The 13,324-nt window shown below is 33.6% G+C and overlaps 1 protein-coding gene across 6 annotated transcripts in view; it reads left to right on the top strand.

Moving 5' to 3' along the window:
- EPHA7 (EPH receptor A7) overlaps positions 1-8,788 on the top strand; it is a 176,479-nt gene extending 167,691 nt beyond the window's left edge. For 5 of the 6 annotated variants that reach the window (XM_069487324.1, XM_069487323.1, XM_069487322.1 and 2 more), the window contains exons 15-17: positions 2,053-2,246; positions 3,287-3,442; positions 5,251-8,788. In XM_069487324.1, the coding sequence (XP_069343425.1) occupies positions 2,053-2,246; positions 3,287-3,442; positions 5,251-5,365 (465 nt within the window). In that variant the 3' untranslated portion in view covers positions 5,366-8,788. The remainder of the gene's footprint in view (positions 1-2,052; positions 2,247-3,286; positions 3,443-5,250) is intronic. The other variant, XM_069487320.1, reaches the window with a different exon arrangement.
- The last annotated feature ends 4,536 nt before the right edge of the window (positions 8,789-13,324 follow it).

The raw sequence follows: 13,324 nt of genomic DNA, 5'->3' as shown, positions 1-13,324 counted from the left end.
TTAAAAATATATAATTCCTCCTGTAGTTATACCTGCTATATTTGCAGAGTTACCATATGGGTATGTTTGCTTGTGTGTTATATAGCTTTTTAAAGAAATATTTTAGAAGAACGTTTACAGTGATATCCAACTTTTGTAATCATGAGGTCCTAAAAAGGTACATTTTTAAAATTATGTCATATGACCTCTATTACATTCAGTACCAACACTAATTCTGATCACTTAAGGCTAAGATGTTTTCTCTATAATTATTGTTTAAAATAAAGTACTTAAGGAAACACCCCTGTCAAATTATAAAGCCTGAATTATGGGATAATGACTCCATCACTCTCACTTCAGGGAGATATATATCAATAGATATACAGAGATAGGTATGGAAAAATACTTTTTCTAGTATTTAATCATATGCTGTATTTAGGAAGTAGTAGAACCCTCAGAAAGTGGTAACTAATTGTATATATGAGAGAAAAACAGAATCTAGGACAGTTCTCAGCTCTCTGACTGGGATTGGAAGTGCCATTAATTGAAATAGTAAAAGATTCTTGGGGAGTTGATAAATTCAGTTTTAAATATATGCAGAATGAGGTACCTATGGAAAGTTCATGTGAAGATATTCAATAAACTGATGGAAATATAACCTAGTGAACAGGGGAGAATTTGGGCTAAGATTTTAGACTTACTTTTCAAAAATTACTGTGATTAAATTTATCTATTTACCTCTTAAACTTAATTTTCATATATAGATTTTTCTTAAAGAAAAAAGGGGACTTTTACTTTTTTTTCTTTTATACAAAAGATTTTTTCCAAAAATTATTGATGCCAGTTACTTTATTCATTATATCCTATGACCTTTTACATTTTAATATGCTGTTCTTGAATGTCAGCATGCATCTTCAGAATGTATATCCCTAAAAATATTGTGTTCATTAACTTTTTAAAAGCCAGCTTTTTGTCTGCCTACTTTTGGCTATATTTTCTTTAAAAACTCAAAGATACCTCTTTTTTATTCAAAGAGACCTTTTTTCCTTACATTTCTACTGCTATTAGTCAGTGTCAAAGGATTTGTTATTCCCCCTTGAATAATATTTTAATGTTTTCCAATCTCTTATTTGTGTTGTTTGCCTTCTTGTTATCTTCCCTGTGCTCTCAGATTTGTAACAATTTCTGATTTTTAAGACCTATTTTTGCTGTACATATAAATAAAAAACCCAGGTTTGAATGATAAGTAACTTTTAAACTTTCTGATTTACATGTACAGATATTTATGGAGACCTATTTTTCATTAGCATTCAAAGCTTTATATAAGCAGTATCTGAAGCCGTTATTAGATATAAATAGGCAGTGGTATGCTGATAAAAGTGTGAAAGCCAGCGCTCTGAGTGGAAAGCCTGGATTTCCCAATTTCTGGTGTAACTCTTCTGACACCTCCCCTTCCCCAGGCTGATTAGGGAAGGGATGCAATCACCTCTCTTGAACCAGTACAAACTGGCTCCAGCATACCACTGTGTCTTATAGCACTAACACCAGGCTTCATATTATTTAATAGTGTACCTGGTAATATTTTCTGTCATATTACATTCACATATTTTGATGTCCTGTTTAAAAGTGTCATCTGAACTCAACAAAAAGCGAATCTTTTTTGTCTCATTTTGAATAACTCAGAATTTCCTTTTACAACTTGCAGAATTTTTCAATTTATGGGCAGATACGTACACTCACAACTCTATACAAGTAAAATTGTTCCATAACATGTTCCCTTTTGAAAACCTCTGGGATGACATTAAAAATGTTTCCATCTCTTATACCCTGGGTGAACTTAATTGCTGCTCTGTATTGCTGAAGTAACTAGGAGATGTCATCATATCCTGTACTTCATGCACCCCTTAATAACACGCTTAATACTCACGGAAGTTTTGGGAAAAAGTAAGTCAGCCTTTTGCAGAGCAATGTGCCTCATTCTTACCTCGATATATCATTTTCCCCACCAGACAATCCATTTTATTACAATTGAAGTTCAGTCAGTAACATATGTAATGTCCTTTTGGCTATTAGGTTATTAAAGCAATAGAAGAAGGTTATCGTTTACCAGCACCCATGGACTGCCCGGCTGGTCTTCACCAGCTAATGCTGGATTGTTGGCAAAAGGAGCGTGCTGAAAGGCCAAAGTTTGAACAGATAGTCGGAATTCTAGACAAAATGATTCGAAACCCAAATAGTCTGAAAACACCTCTGGGAACTTGTAGTAGGTAAGAAATACCTAAGGAAATGGAATATGGAAAACTTCATGTATTCACGTAAACCGTTTATCTCCTCAACCCCACCCCAATGGCAAAGTGACTTCTGTGTTGAAATATAAACTCATATTAAATATGTATATATAAAAGTCTATTTTTTTCCTTTCAGATGGCTTACCTTAATCGAGCCATATGTTTAATTTTAATTGTTTAAAGAAAATCTATTAATTATTATATTGTTTCTTAAAAGTTATAGATATCATTAGCTATCTTTCTTCGAAAACTTTCTAAACTGGATTTTTGTGATAAGATGGCATTTCACATTTTCAGACTGAGATCGTAATTACATGGTGTTTAATTTCTGTTGCCCTGGTATTTTGTTACAGCATATTACCTATTTTATTGTTTTGCTTTCAGTTATTTAATAAAATGATTTTATGAAGTTAAAGTTTACAAAAGAAATTCAATACATGATTACAGAGGTATACCCATTAAAAAGAGTCCATTCATTCTTTGCACTTGGCTTGCACCATTGTAATGTATATTAGCATTTATTCAGCCTCAGCTGCCCGGTAAACCTGACGCTCTGGTTTGTACTGATAGCAAGTGAGGTATTTATATACACCTACTAACTCCCCAGGCATTCACAAGGGTGCCATCAGTACAGCAGATGCCTAATGTCTCTATAGCACCCTCGTGGCCTGAACAAATGAGAACACAGCCAAATGTGCTTCCTTTACTCCTAGTTACTTTTGAAAAAGCAAATGAACAAATATTTACTGATTCCAAATGCTGTTGGCTATACTTTAAAAACATATGGAAGATGCAACCTGGTGGTCATCACATCTAAATAAAATGTAAATTTAGGAGTTTGTAGTTATTGAGCCACATGTATGCTTTAGGTTTTTATTAGCATATCTGTTTTTTTTAATCATATATATCAATTAAAATATCTAATTTTATTCTTCATACCTTTATTTTTGTATGGGCTAGGACATTCTTTCTTTGGTAGTTCATGGGAATATTTGCTTTTATGTTTCATTTTTATCTAGGCCAATAAGCCCTCTTCTGGATCAAAACACTCCTGACTTCACTACCTTTTGTTCAGTTGGAGAATGGCTACAAGCTATTAAGATGGAAAGATATAAAGATAATTTCACAGCAGCTGGCTACAACTCCCTTGAATCAGTGGCCAGGATGACTATTGAGTAAGCTTAAACTTTTAAAATTATATTTAAGAATGAATTAGGTACAATCCATGCTTTATATATTAGGTTATCTTCTCTATGTTAAAGGGATATGAACCCCCAAGTCATGAAGAAAAACATTTCTTTTAATAAGTGCTTACTATGTGCCAGGCATTATACTAAATATACCTTAAACACATTATCTTTTTAACCCTCACAACAGCAATTTTAATATGTCAATAGTTTTATACCCATTTTATAGACAGTGAAGCTAAAGTTCATCTAAATATTTAAATAGTTTCATTTAAATATTTGAATATTCAAATAAGTCATTTAAATATTTTTCCCAAGCTAATTCAACTAGTAAGTGACAGCTAATATGGATCCATAACCAGTGTTCTAAATACCACCCAGTATAAGGCTTCCTCTTTCCTAAGCCACTGTATTATTTACGCTCCTATTCACTGGGGAAACTTTCTTCATTTCAAAGAAGGATTTGTTCCACCATGTATGTGTTAGACTTAAAAAATCTCAAAATTTCATTCTCAAAATCAAAATGCATTAGGATATCCAACATGACTGCTTTCTGAAGAGATCAAAAAATTCAATTAACTATAGCTAAGAGTTTAACTTACTTTTTAGAAGATGTATGATTGATTGATTGTATTTTTTTAACCTGAAAAATGACCTGATAAAACAATATTTGAAATTGCTCTGAACTCAAAATTAAAAGAATTTGATTTTCTTTTCTGATTTCATCACTGAATATGTGGCCTTGTATAATCTATTAATATTTAATATCCAACTTTCCTGGGTGGTGCAGTTCCTCTCAGCCAGTCAATGTGTTTGAAAATGGGAGACAATAATCATGGTTCTACTTGTGGGACACTATTTATGTACTGTCATGAGAAGTGTTCCACATTTTTCAGATAGGATGGACACCAGCAAACAAATATTCTTTCCTGGTATATGTCAGAAAATGACACGTACGTAAATTTAAGCATGCACATGCTATCTTGTTCAGTTTTCTTCTAGTCACCACAAGGGTGAATTGTCATATTTATACCTGGATCACAAAACAATCTATAACCTTGAAAAACCATGTTTCTCAAAGTCACTGCTATGAAATACTATAGTGCTGTATTCTTGCAATATTTTAGCTGCTTGTAAATACATAAACTCAACCTTTCTGGCTACTAGGAGAGGCAAAGTATATAAACAGATACAATTAACTTATTTTAAATTTAAGCTATTAAACATAGGTATTGTACTAAAAAAAATTACTTTCTTCCTAACTGTAGTGAAATGATTGAACTGAACTGGAGTAAGTATCCAACCAATAATATGCTCAGAATTACCACATTTTATTTAAACTCAGTATAAAATTTTGTGTGATCATTGATGATTCCCAGTCTTTCCACTAGATCCCAACAAATGTTTCCATTCATACTATATCCTATTTTTCCAATTAAAAACTTCTAAACCCCAATTAGCTTCAAGAACTAACTTCAAATAACTTTTCTTAGCCTTTCCTTAAGTTAATAATACTTTTAAGACCTTAAAAATTTCTTATGTAAATTTCAAATCTTTTTAAAAATAACTATCATGGCAAATTGAAAGCCTGGGCAGTCGGGTTTTTACAAAGGAGAATGTTGATGCAAGTTACCCATCCGACCCACTGCAGGAATATGATCATGATACCCAAGAACACTACGATAAGATCTGGCTGCCTAAAATAAACAGATTATGTAATTAAACAGTTGATGACAGTTTAGAACCATATAATTCTTTGTAAGGTACCTAATAAAAAATGCATTTGTCTTTTTCAGGGATGTGATGAGTTTAGGGATCACACTGGTTGGCCATCAAAAGAAAATCATGAGCAGCATTCAGACTATGAGAGCACAAATGCTACATTTACATGGAACGGGCATTCAAGTGTGATAAGCATTTCTCCCTTTTAAGGGAGATTATGGACTGCAAGAGAACAGTACTGGCCTTCGGTATATGCATAGAATGCTGCTAGAAGACAGTTGATGTCCTGGGTCCTTCCTACAGTGAATAGAAGATTTTAGAAGCACCTATAGACTTGAATTCCTAAGTGCCACCAGAATATATAAAAAGGGAATTTAGGATCCACCACTGGTGGCCAGGAGAAACAGCAGTGACAATAAACAAAGTACTACCTGAAAAACATCCAAACACCTTGAGCTCTCTAACCTCCTTTTTATCTTATAGACTTTTTAAAATGTACATAAAGAATTTAAGAAAGAATATATTTGTCAAATAAAATCATGATCTTATTGTTAAAATCAATGAAATATTTTCCTTAAATATGTGATTTCAGACTATTCCTTTTTAAAATCATTTGTGTTTATTCTTCATAAGGACTTTATTTTAGAAAGTTGTTTATAGCTTTGGACCTTTTTAGTGTTAAATCTATAACACATTACTACACTGGGTACCTTTGAAAGAATCTCAAATTTAAAAAATAACTTAGCATGATTGAAGATATATCTCTGTCAGAACATTGGTATCCTTTTTGTGCCATTTTATTCTGTTTAATCAGTGCTGTTTTGATATTGTTTGCTAATTGGCAGGTAGTCAAGAAAATGCAAGTTGCCAAGAGCTCTGATATTTTTTAAAAAGAAATTTTTTTGTAAAGATCAGACAACACACTATCTTTTCAATGAAACAAGCAATAATGATCCATAAATACTATAAGGCACTTTTAACAGATTGTTTATAGAGTGATTTTACTAGACAGAATTTAAAATAAAAACTCAAATTTTAGGTTTGTGACTATGTAAAAAAATAGATGAGGCACTTCATCTGTAGAATGTTGGTGAAGACAAGTCTCTGAAAGCGAGAACTATCCAGTGTTATCTAAAACTTAATCTGAGCACATTGAGATTTTTTCAGTCTTGTGACATTAGGAAATTTAGGAGAAATAGTTGACATATATTTTATAACCTCTTCTGTTGAATGCAGTCCAAACATGAAAGGAAAGTAAGTTTTATATTAGAACTCTGAGGCATGATCAAAGGGGCAGTTCACAATTTTCACCATTAAAAAACAAATTTGCTGCACAGAATATCACCACTGCAGTTAAAAACAAAACAAAACAAAAAGTCTTTTATTTGTGAACACTGATGCAAGAAACTTGTTAAATGAAAGCACTCTTTACCCTAGAAAGAAGAGGTGAAGGATCTGGCTTTTCCTTTTTTAAGCTTTATTTATTAAACCATATTATTTGATTACTGTGTTAGAATTTCATAAGCAATAATTAAATGTGTCTTTATAGATATTGCAGGAATGTATACATATTGTGAGTAATGCTTTCAAAAGTTATGAAAATCATGAACTACCCCAGAATTGAACTGTTGTACTTCCAAAGAGAATTGGGCTGTTTATAATGATTTTAATAGAGAAAGATCCCAGGGATCGGTCATAATTGGTCTTGTTTGATAATGTGGGCATCCACAAACAAACAAACAAATAACAGAACAAAATCTGTAAATGTTCCTTTGTAAAACTTGTAAATTTTATTTATACTGTCTTGTTTTGTACACACATTTCTCTGTAGTGGGCTCTGAATACATTGAAAATGCACTATATTTTTCTATTTTACTTGCAGAGCATCACAAAAGAACAGGTATTTTCAGTGCTACATAATGTGTTTTCCCACATTTAGGACCAAAGATGGCTATAGAAAAACTCAAATGGATTGCTTCCCAAACCCCTCCCCACCCTTTTTTTTTTTCTTTTAAATCACTGTACAGTGTTATTTGATATTTTAATTTATTTTTTGATTGACTAGAAGAATCATTTTAATTTCACTAAAATGTTTTTTGTCCCTAAGGAAAAATAATCTGTAAAAATAATTTTAATTAGCATAATACAGTCACCTAGACACTTCCATTTGTAATCTTTGTAATAGACTGTAAATATATTTTTGGAACTATAACACAATGTGCTTGAGGGTTATTTTTCAGTGTCTGCAGTGTATACAAGTGTTTATACTAAGTACAGCACTTTACAATTCTAATCAGTAGTATTGGCCTTTGTGAGAATGAGTGAAAGAGTTTGAGTGAGTGTTCTTAATTCCGTTTGGATTCTAGACTCACTAATAATGAAATTCTTTTCTTGTTCATAGCTTAAGGTGCTTATTTTTTCTATTAAAATTAAATTAACAAAAAGCCATTCTAGAAATAGAAGACATAGTATGGTATACGCAAACGGTGTCTTTCCTGCTTTTTTCTAGCACTAGATTTATAGTTGAGTAGTCTTTCTTGAGTAGAAGGGCAGAATAAAAGTTTTTTTGAGTTTTTTTCAAAAATAACTTTTTCCTTCAGCAATATACCTCATCTGCCTTAAATTTTTTACAGCTCTTTACAGGGAAAGGGGAGAATGGATGGGAAAGACACACAGCACAATAGGAAGTGTATGATTACATCACTCTCTCGTTTGTAGGTTTCTTTTCACAAACAACATTATGATTTTGAAATACATGTATGTGAAACAAATATTAAGAGAAAAAAGAATTAACATTGTAATGCTGATTGTAATACTCTCTTCCAGAAAGAGATGAGATGGTATAATGATAAGAATGTACAACTTGCACCTTGAAATCATTTTTTGATAAATTAGTGCTCAGGGGAGGAAAAGTAGAGAAGGTGAACGGCAAAAATAGAATTCCAAAATTATAAAAATGCAAAAGGAAATGGCCTCCTTGCTTTAATAGAGCCACCTTTTTTAGAACACTGTCTTCACACTTGACTTGTGTTTTGCATTCAGTACTGAAATAAAAGTAACTTGTATTACATCTGAATCTAACATTTTCTCAGCAATTGATCTGGGCCTTGTTTACTAGAACTGGTGGTTTATGCTTGTCAGAGCACTATTAGTTGAATCATATTGTATACTTATGTAATCTACATTAGCTAGTACTGTTTAGGACTATATTTTAATTGCTCTTCTTATCCGTGTTTTTAAGACAATTATAATGGTGTAATTCACCTCTCTTTTTTATTTAGGTAATGCTGATATTCTCCCTTTTGTTTCCTGAGTAGCCTAGAACTATGCTACTCACTGATGTGCATGTTCAAATAAATTACTGATGTGTATTTTTTTGCTCTATGTGAAGAAATCATGGGGAACTCGGGGTGAGATGTGCTTTTTGTTGGTTGAATTTGTCCCTCCTTGCCTAAGAATTACTACAGGGGTCATCCTTTTATAAGGACAAACTGCTTTTGAACAGTGTCTTCAATGTATCAAGCACAAATAACTCTTTCTTCAACACGAATCATAAGACTCTTTTTACCAGCTTAAAATAATAAACAAATCTATTAGACAATGTAAAGAAAATCCTGTCTCCAATCATTGGCGGATTCCTTTATGTCCCTTACACATTTTTTATTTTCTTACATAATATTATGAGAAAAGATAAAGTTTTATTGAAATAGTTCAGTGGACCAGTCAGAATATGCAGAAAAAGTAATACCCCTTGCTTCCCCTTGTCCTCTGGCACACTGACTTAATTCCACTCTAATTATTGCAGAATAACAAGACTATGCCTTCAAAGCGCCACACTGTCAAACATTTTAATTAAAACCTTTTTCTTACTTCCTGAAACTACTACTCCATGGTACTAACAAGAATATTAACATGAAAAAAGGAGGTATTTTGTTATTGGACCCTGACATATTTTAGATATTTGATATAATAGGTCCACATGGAGAGTTTTTGCATTTAGGCTCCTGGACAATGCAAACATAGAATCCAAAACAAATGGGCAAAGTGTTAAATCTGGTTGTCTGATTGAGTTGCTTAATATTGATACTGACTCAGTGATTATTCTAACTTGCACCTGAAATGAAGAAAACTAAGCACTCCGTATTTCTAAAACATCACTTTCTTAAGCTCTACAAACTGTTAACAAATATCCAAACATGTTTCAAGAAAATGAGAATAATAGGCAAATGCCAGATAAGGTGCTTATCATTAGCTATCATACTTACAGTGCTGAGGCTCACGCTAGGCTGAACTGAAATTCAAAGATAATCCTGAAATCTTGGCCTAGCCCTGACCATTCCTGATATACATGCCAACAAATAACATGTTGGTCAAAGATGCAAGGCAAGAAGCAACACTCTTGTTAAGTTCACACAGTGATAAAACATTAAAGGAGATCTCTGAAATTATCAAATTATCTCTTAAAGTACTAGATTTATAAGTGGAACAAAAATACAGTATCCTATCAGAAGCCTTTATGAAAGATACACATGTTCCATCACTAAGTAAAAATTGTATTTTAATGTTTATGTTAACCATCAGTAAAAATTTTTGTTGATCCACTTATCTCCTACCTTTACACTTTGTTTTATATTGTTAGGTGCAATGAAAGCTCCATATCAATTTTGAAGAAAGCTGCTGAAAGGAAAACACGAGTCAGACAGACGATCAAATTCCTAAATGCAAAACCCATAGCTATAGTTAGTAAAGTGATAAAAGACAGTGCATGGTGACTGGCAAAGTTTCAAGCTGCTTTGAAGGGAAGAGCATCTTCTTAGTTCTGTGTTGATGTTCCTCCAGAATCCCCCAGCCCCAAACACACACACACACACACACACACACACACACACGCGCGCGCACACACACACACCCCACCAGCTATTCTTACTCTCTGTCTAATGCATCTCGGCATAGCTTGAAGAATGTGGGCAAGAGAATAAAATATTTCAATGGAAATGCTTCTGTGAGCCTCATTAGAGTTAAGTGTGGTAAGGGGGTGCTTTTTTCCAAGTTCAGTGACTGAATGTAATTAAATCTGTAATTAAACAATGAAAGACCTCTTCTGATTGACCTTGAGGTTAAAACAAATGTAATTAATTGATCCAATGTAATTGGACCCATTGAACAAAGTTTTGTAAGTAGTGATGGGCTAGTCTAGTGTTTTGTAAGTATGTAACTGTTATACGAATTCCTAAATTTGATAATTGGGCAATAATAATAAGTGAGGTGTTGTCTATTTAAACCTCCAATAATAGCAAATAAAGCTCCATCAGATATAACCTGCACCTTGTATTTCATTATTTCATTTGAAATAATGAAATGTCCCAGATATCTACTGCTGAAGATTATTTTTGTCTCTCCTTTGAAATTCATGACCTGTAATTAGGTATATTTGTAGATTTTATATATAACTGAAAATGCACTGCATGTTTGTTAATGTGTGGTCAATCATCAATCTTACTTGAAGATGCTCAGAAGAAAACAATGAGCAAATTTGTTTTAGGTAATGTTGGTTCCAGTTTAGCAAAAGACAAACATATTGTTCAAGTGGCACCATTTCATGTAACCAAAACTAAATAAAATGAATGACTAAACAACAAACTTTAGAAAAACAAATAGAGAAAATTAAACTGCATATGCAGAACTAATGTTGATGTAAATTGTATGATTTTAAAAATATTTCACAATTCATAGAAATGAGGCAAACAACTTAAGAACACCTTTAAAATGTAACCTGAATTTGCAGATACTTATTACACTGATAGCAAAGACTCCAGAGCAAATTACAACAGAAAGTTCTAAGTTTAACCTCATATTCCTCTGTCAATTTGCTAGAGATATGCACTGTTTACATTAAAACCCAGACAGAATATGAGGCTAAATGTATTCTTTCCAGATGAAAGAAACTCCCGGATTTCTTCAGCCCTGACATTTGCAGGACTGATTTCAGGGATCTGCTGGGCTGGAGATCTGTTAGCCAGACCTTATTGCAATTCTGTGTTTTCACTTACATCCTCACCAGTTGAATATTGAGCATGTATTCACCAGAACCCAACTTAACTGAAACTGCAGGAACCTGACACTACAATCATGCTTAGTTTTACCTGAGAAATGAACACCATTTAATCGCAGGGGTCCCCAACCTGGTGAATTGTATAGTTATTTCATTATATATTACAATGTAACAATAACAGAAACAAAGAGCACAATAAGTGTGCTGCACTTGAATCATCCCGAAACCACCACCATCCCCCAGTATGTGAAAAAATTGTCTTCCATGAAAGTGATCAAAATGTTGGGGACCTCTGAGTTAATGTATGAGTTACTGCTGCGGCTTCTATGGCTCCTTTGATAATAAAGGAGTACCTTATAGGTTACTTTCAGTGTGAAGCCAGCAGAATAAGATACAGTTAAGTCTCCTCTGATGTACTTACAAACAAAACCAGTAAACACCAAATAATACTATCCTTCATATTTTGAAGAGGAGCAAATAAGATTGTATCAAAAATTGTATATAAAAAGCCGAGATGAATTACCGGAAATCTTGATAGTCATATAGGAGAAACTGAGTTTAATGGCAGAGGCACTGAAAAACTATTGGTAATTTTGACCAGAAAAAAAGATGTACTGAAAGTCAAGTTTAAGGACTCAAAGTCTGGCAAGTTTGTGTGAAATATGAATTCAATATTCTTTATTTCTGGATCAGATCAATAAAATATACAGGTGCTCCTTGACTTATGATGGGGTTATGTCCCCATAAGCCCATCATATGTTGAAAATATTCTGAGTGGAAAGTGCATTTAATGCTGGCAACACGGCAGACGGTCCAAGACTTAATTTTTCGACTTTATGATGGGTTTATCAGGACTTAACCCCATTGTAAGTGGAGGAGCTCCTTGCAACTTACTCTGGGGTTTTGGTTTCTACTGAATGCATATCATTTCCACACCGTCATAAAGTGGACAAATTCTAAGGGAAATTATTGTAAATCGGGGACTGTCTGTACTTCTGTGCTTCCACACTTTTGCACTCCATCTTCACATTCCCTCTCACTTTTCTAAATGGGGGAAATCTCCCTCTTCAAGACATGACTCAGAAATTATTTCCTCCAAGTTTTCACTGGCACCCAGGACCCAGAATTAATTCTCTCTTCTGTGCTTTGCTTACAGTGCTGGTGCTGTGATTATCCTACTTTGTTCTGTCAGATTATTTGTGTGTGACTCTCCCACTAGATCAAATGCTCTTGGAGGGCAGAAGCCAAATGGAAATCTTTGTTTTATGTCCTTTGGGACTTAGCAGTTTCTGGCACTCAGTAGACACTCTATAAATATTTTAGAATCCTTGAAGTGTAAATTAATTCAAATTGTTTTTTTTTTTTTTCTTAAAAGGTAGCAAGGATCAGGTGCTCTGAAGGATGAACGAGGTGCAGTTAAAGTGGTAGTAAAACGGGTGTTGAGGGAGAAAACTAATTTCAGATCATGGATGGATGCTTCTGTGATGGACTGGGGCAGTAGGAATGCCCTGGGGGACTGAGGGGGGCGCGAGTGATGTGAACCTGTGCAAGAAAGGAAGGTGGAAGGAGCTGATTAGTAAACAAGACCAGAATGTACCAAATAGCAGTCTCTTCCAGATGGTGAAAAGGAATAGGAGGTCTCATTGGCTGTAAATAGCAGGGCAAGATTAAAAAACTTGAAATCAAGTGGAGGAAATTGGACTTGATGAGAAACAATGAAGGGTTATTTACCAATATCTCATTTTATGAGGCAAAGACATGGTAAGAACGATTTTGAAGGAACAGTGATGTGCAAAAGCATGCAAACTGTGACTTTGGCTATTTTAAAATTAGTCCTGGACACAGAAAAATAATTCTTTTCTTCTTCTGTAATGGAAAAAAAAAAAAAAAAAAAAAAAAAAACGCCCTCATTCCTGCTTTCAAACTCAAGATAATATCAGTAATTTTACAGTTAAATAAAAAGATAATAAAGTAAAATTTTGTTGGCCAGCCTATAAGTCTACTTAGCATTTATATCATGAAAAGTCAGCATCAGGCGGTGAGTGATTGCAGAGGGTTTGAAGCCAGAACTTATGGAATTTGTTCCTATTACTACC

Source organism: Eulemur rufifrons, chromosome 15 (genome assembly GCF_041146395.1).
Source record: "Eulemur rufifrons isolate Redbay chromosome 15, OSU_ERuf_1, whole genome shotgun sequence".
Lineage (NCBI taxonomy): Eukaryota > Metazoa > Chordata > Mammalia > Primates > Lemuridae > Eulemur > Eulemur rufifrons.
The sequence above is the reverse complement of the archived record's forward strand: the minus strand, read 5'-3'. Positions and strand labels throughout refer to the sequence as shown.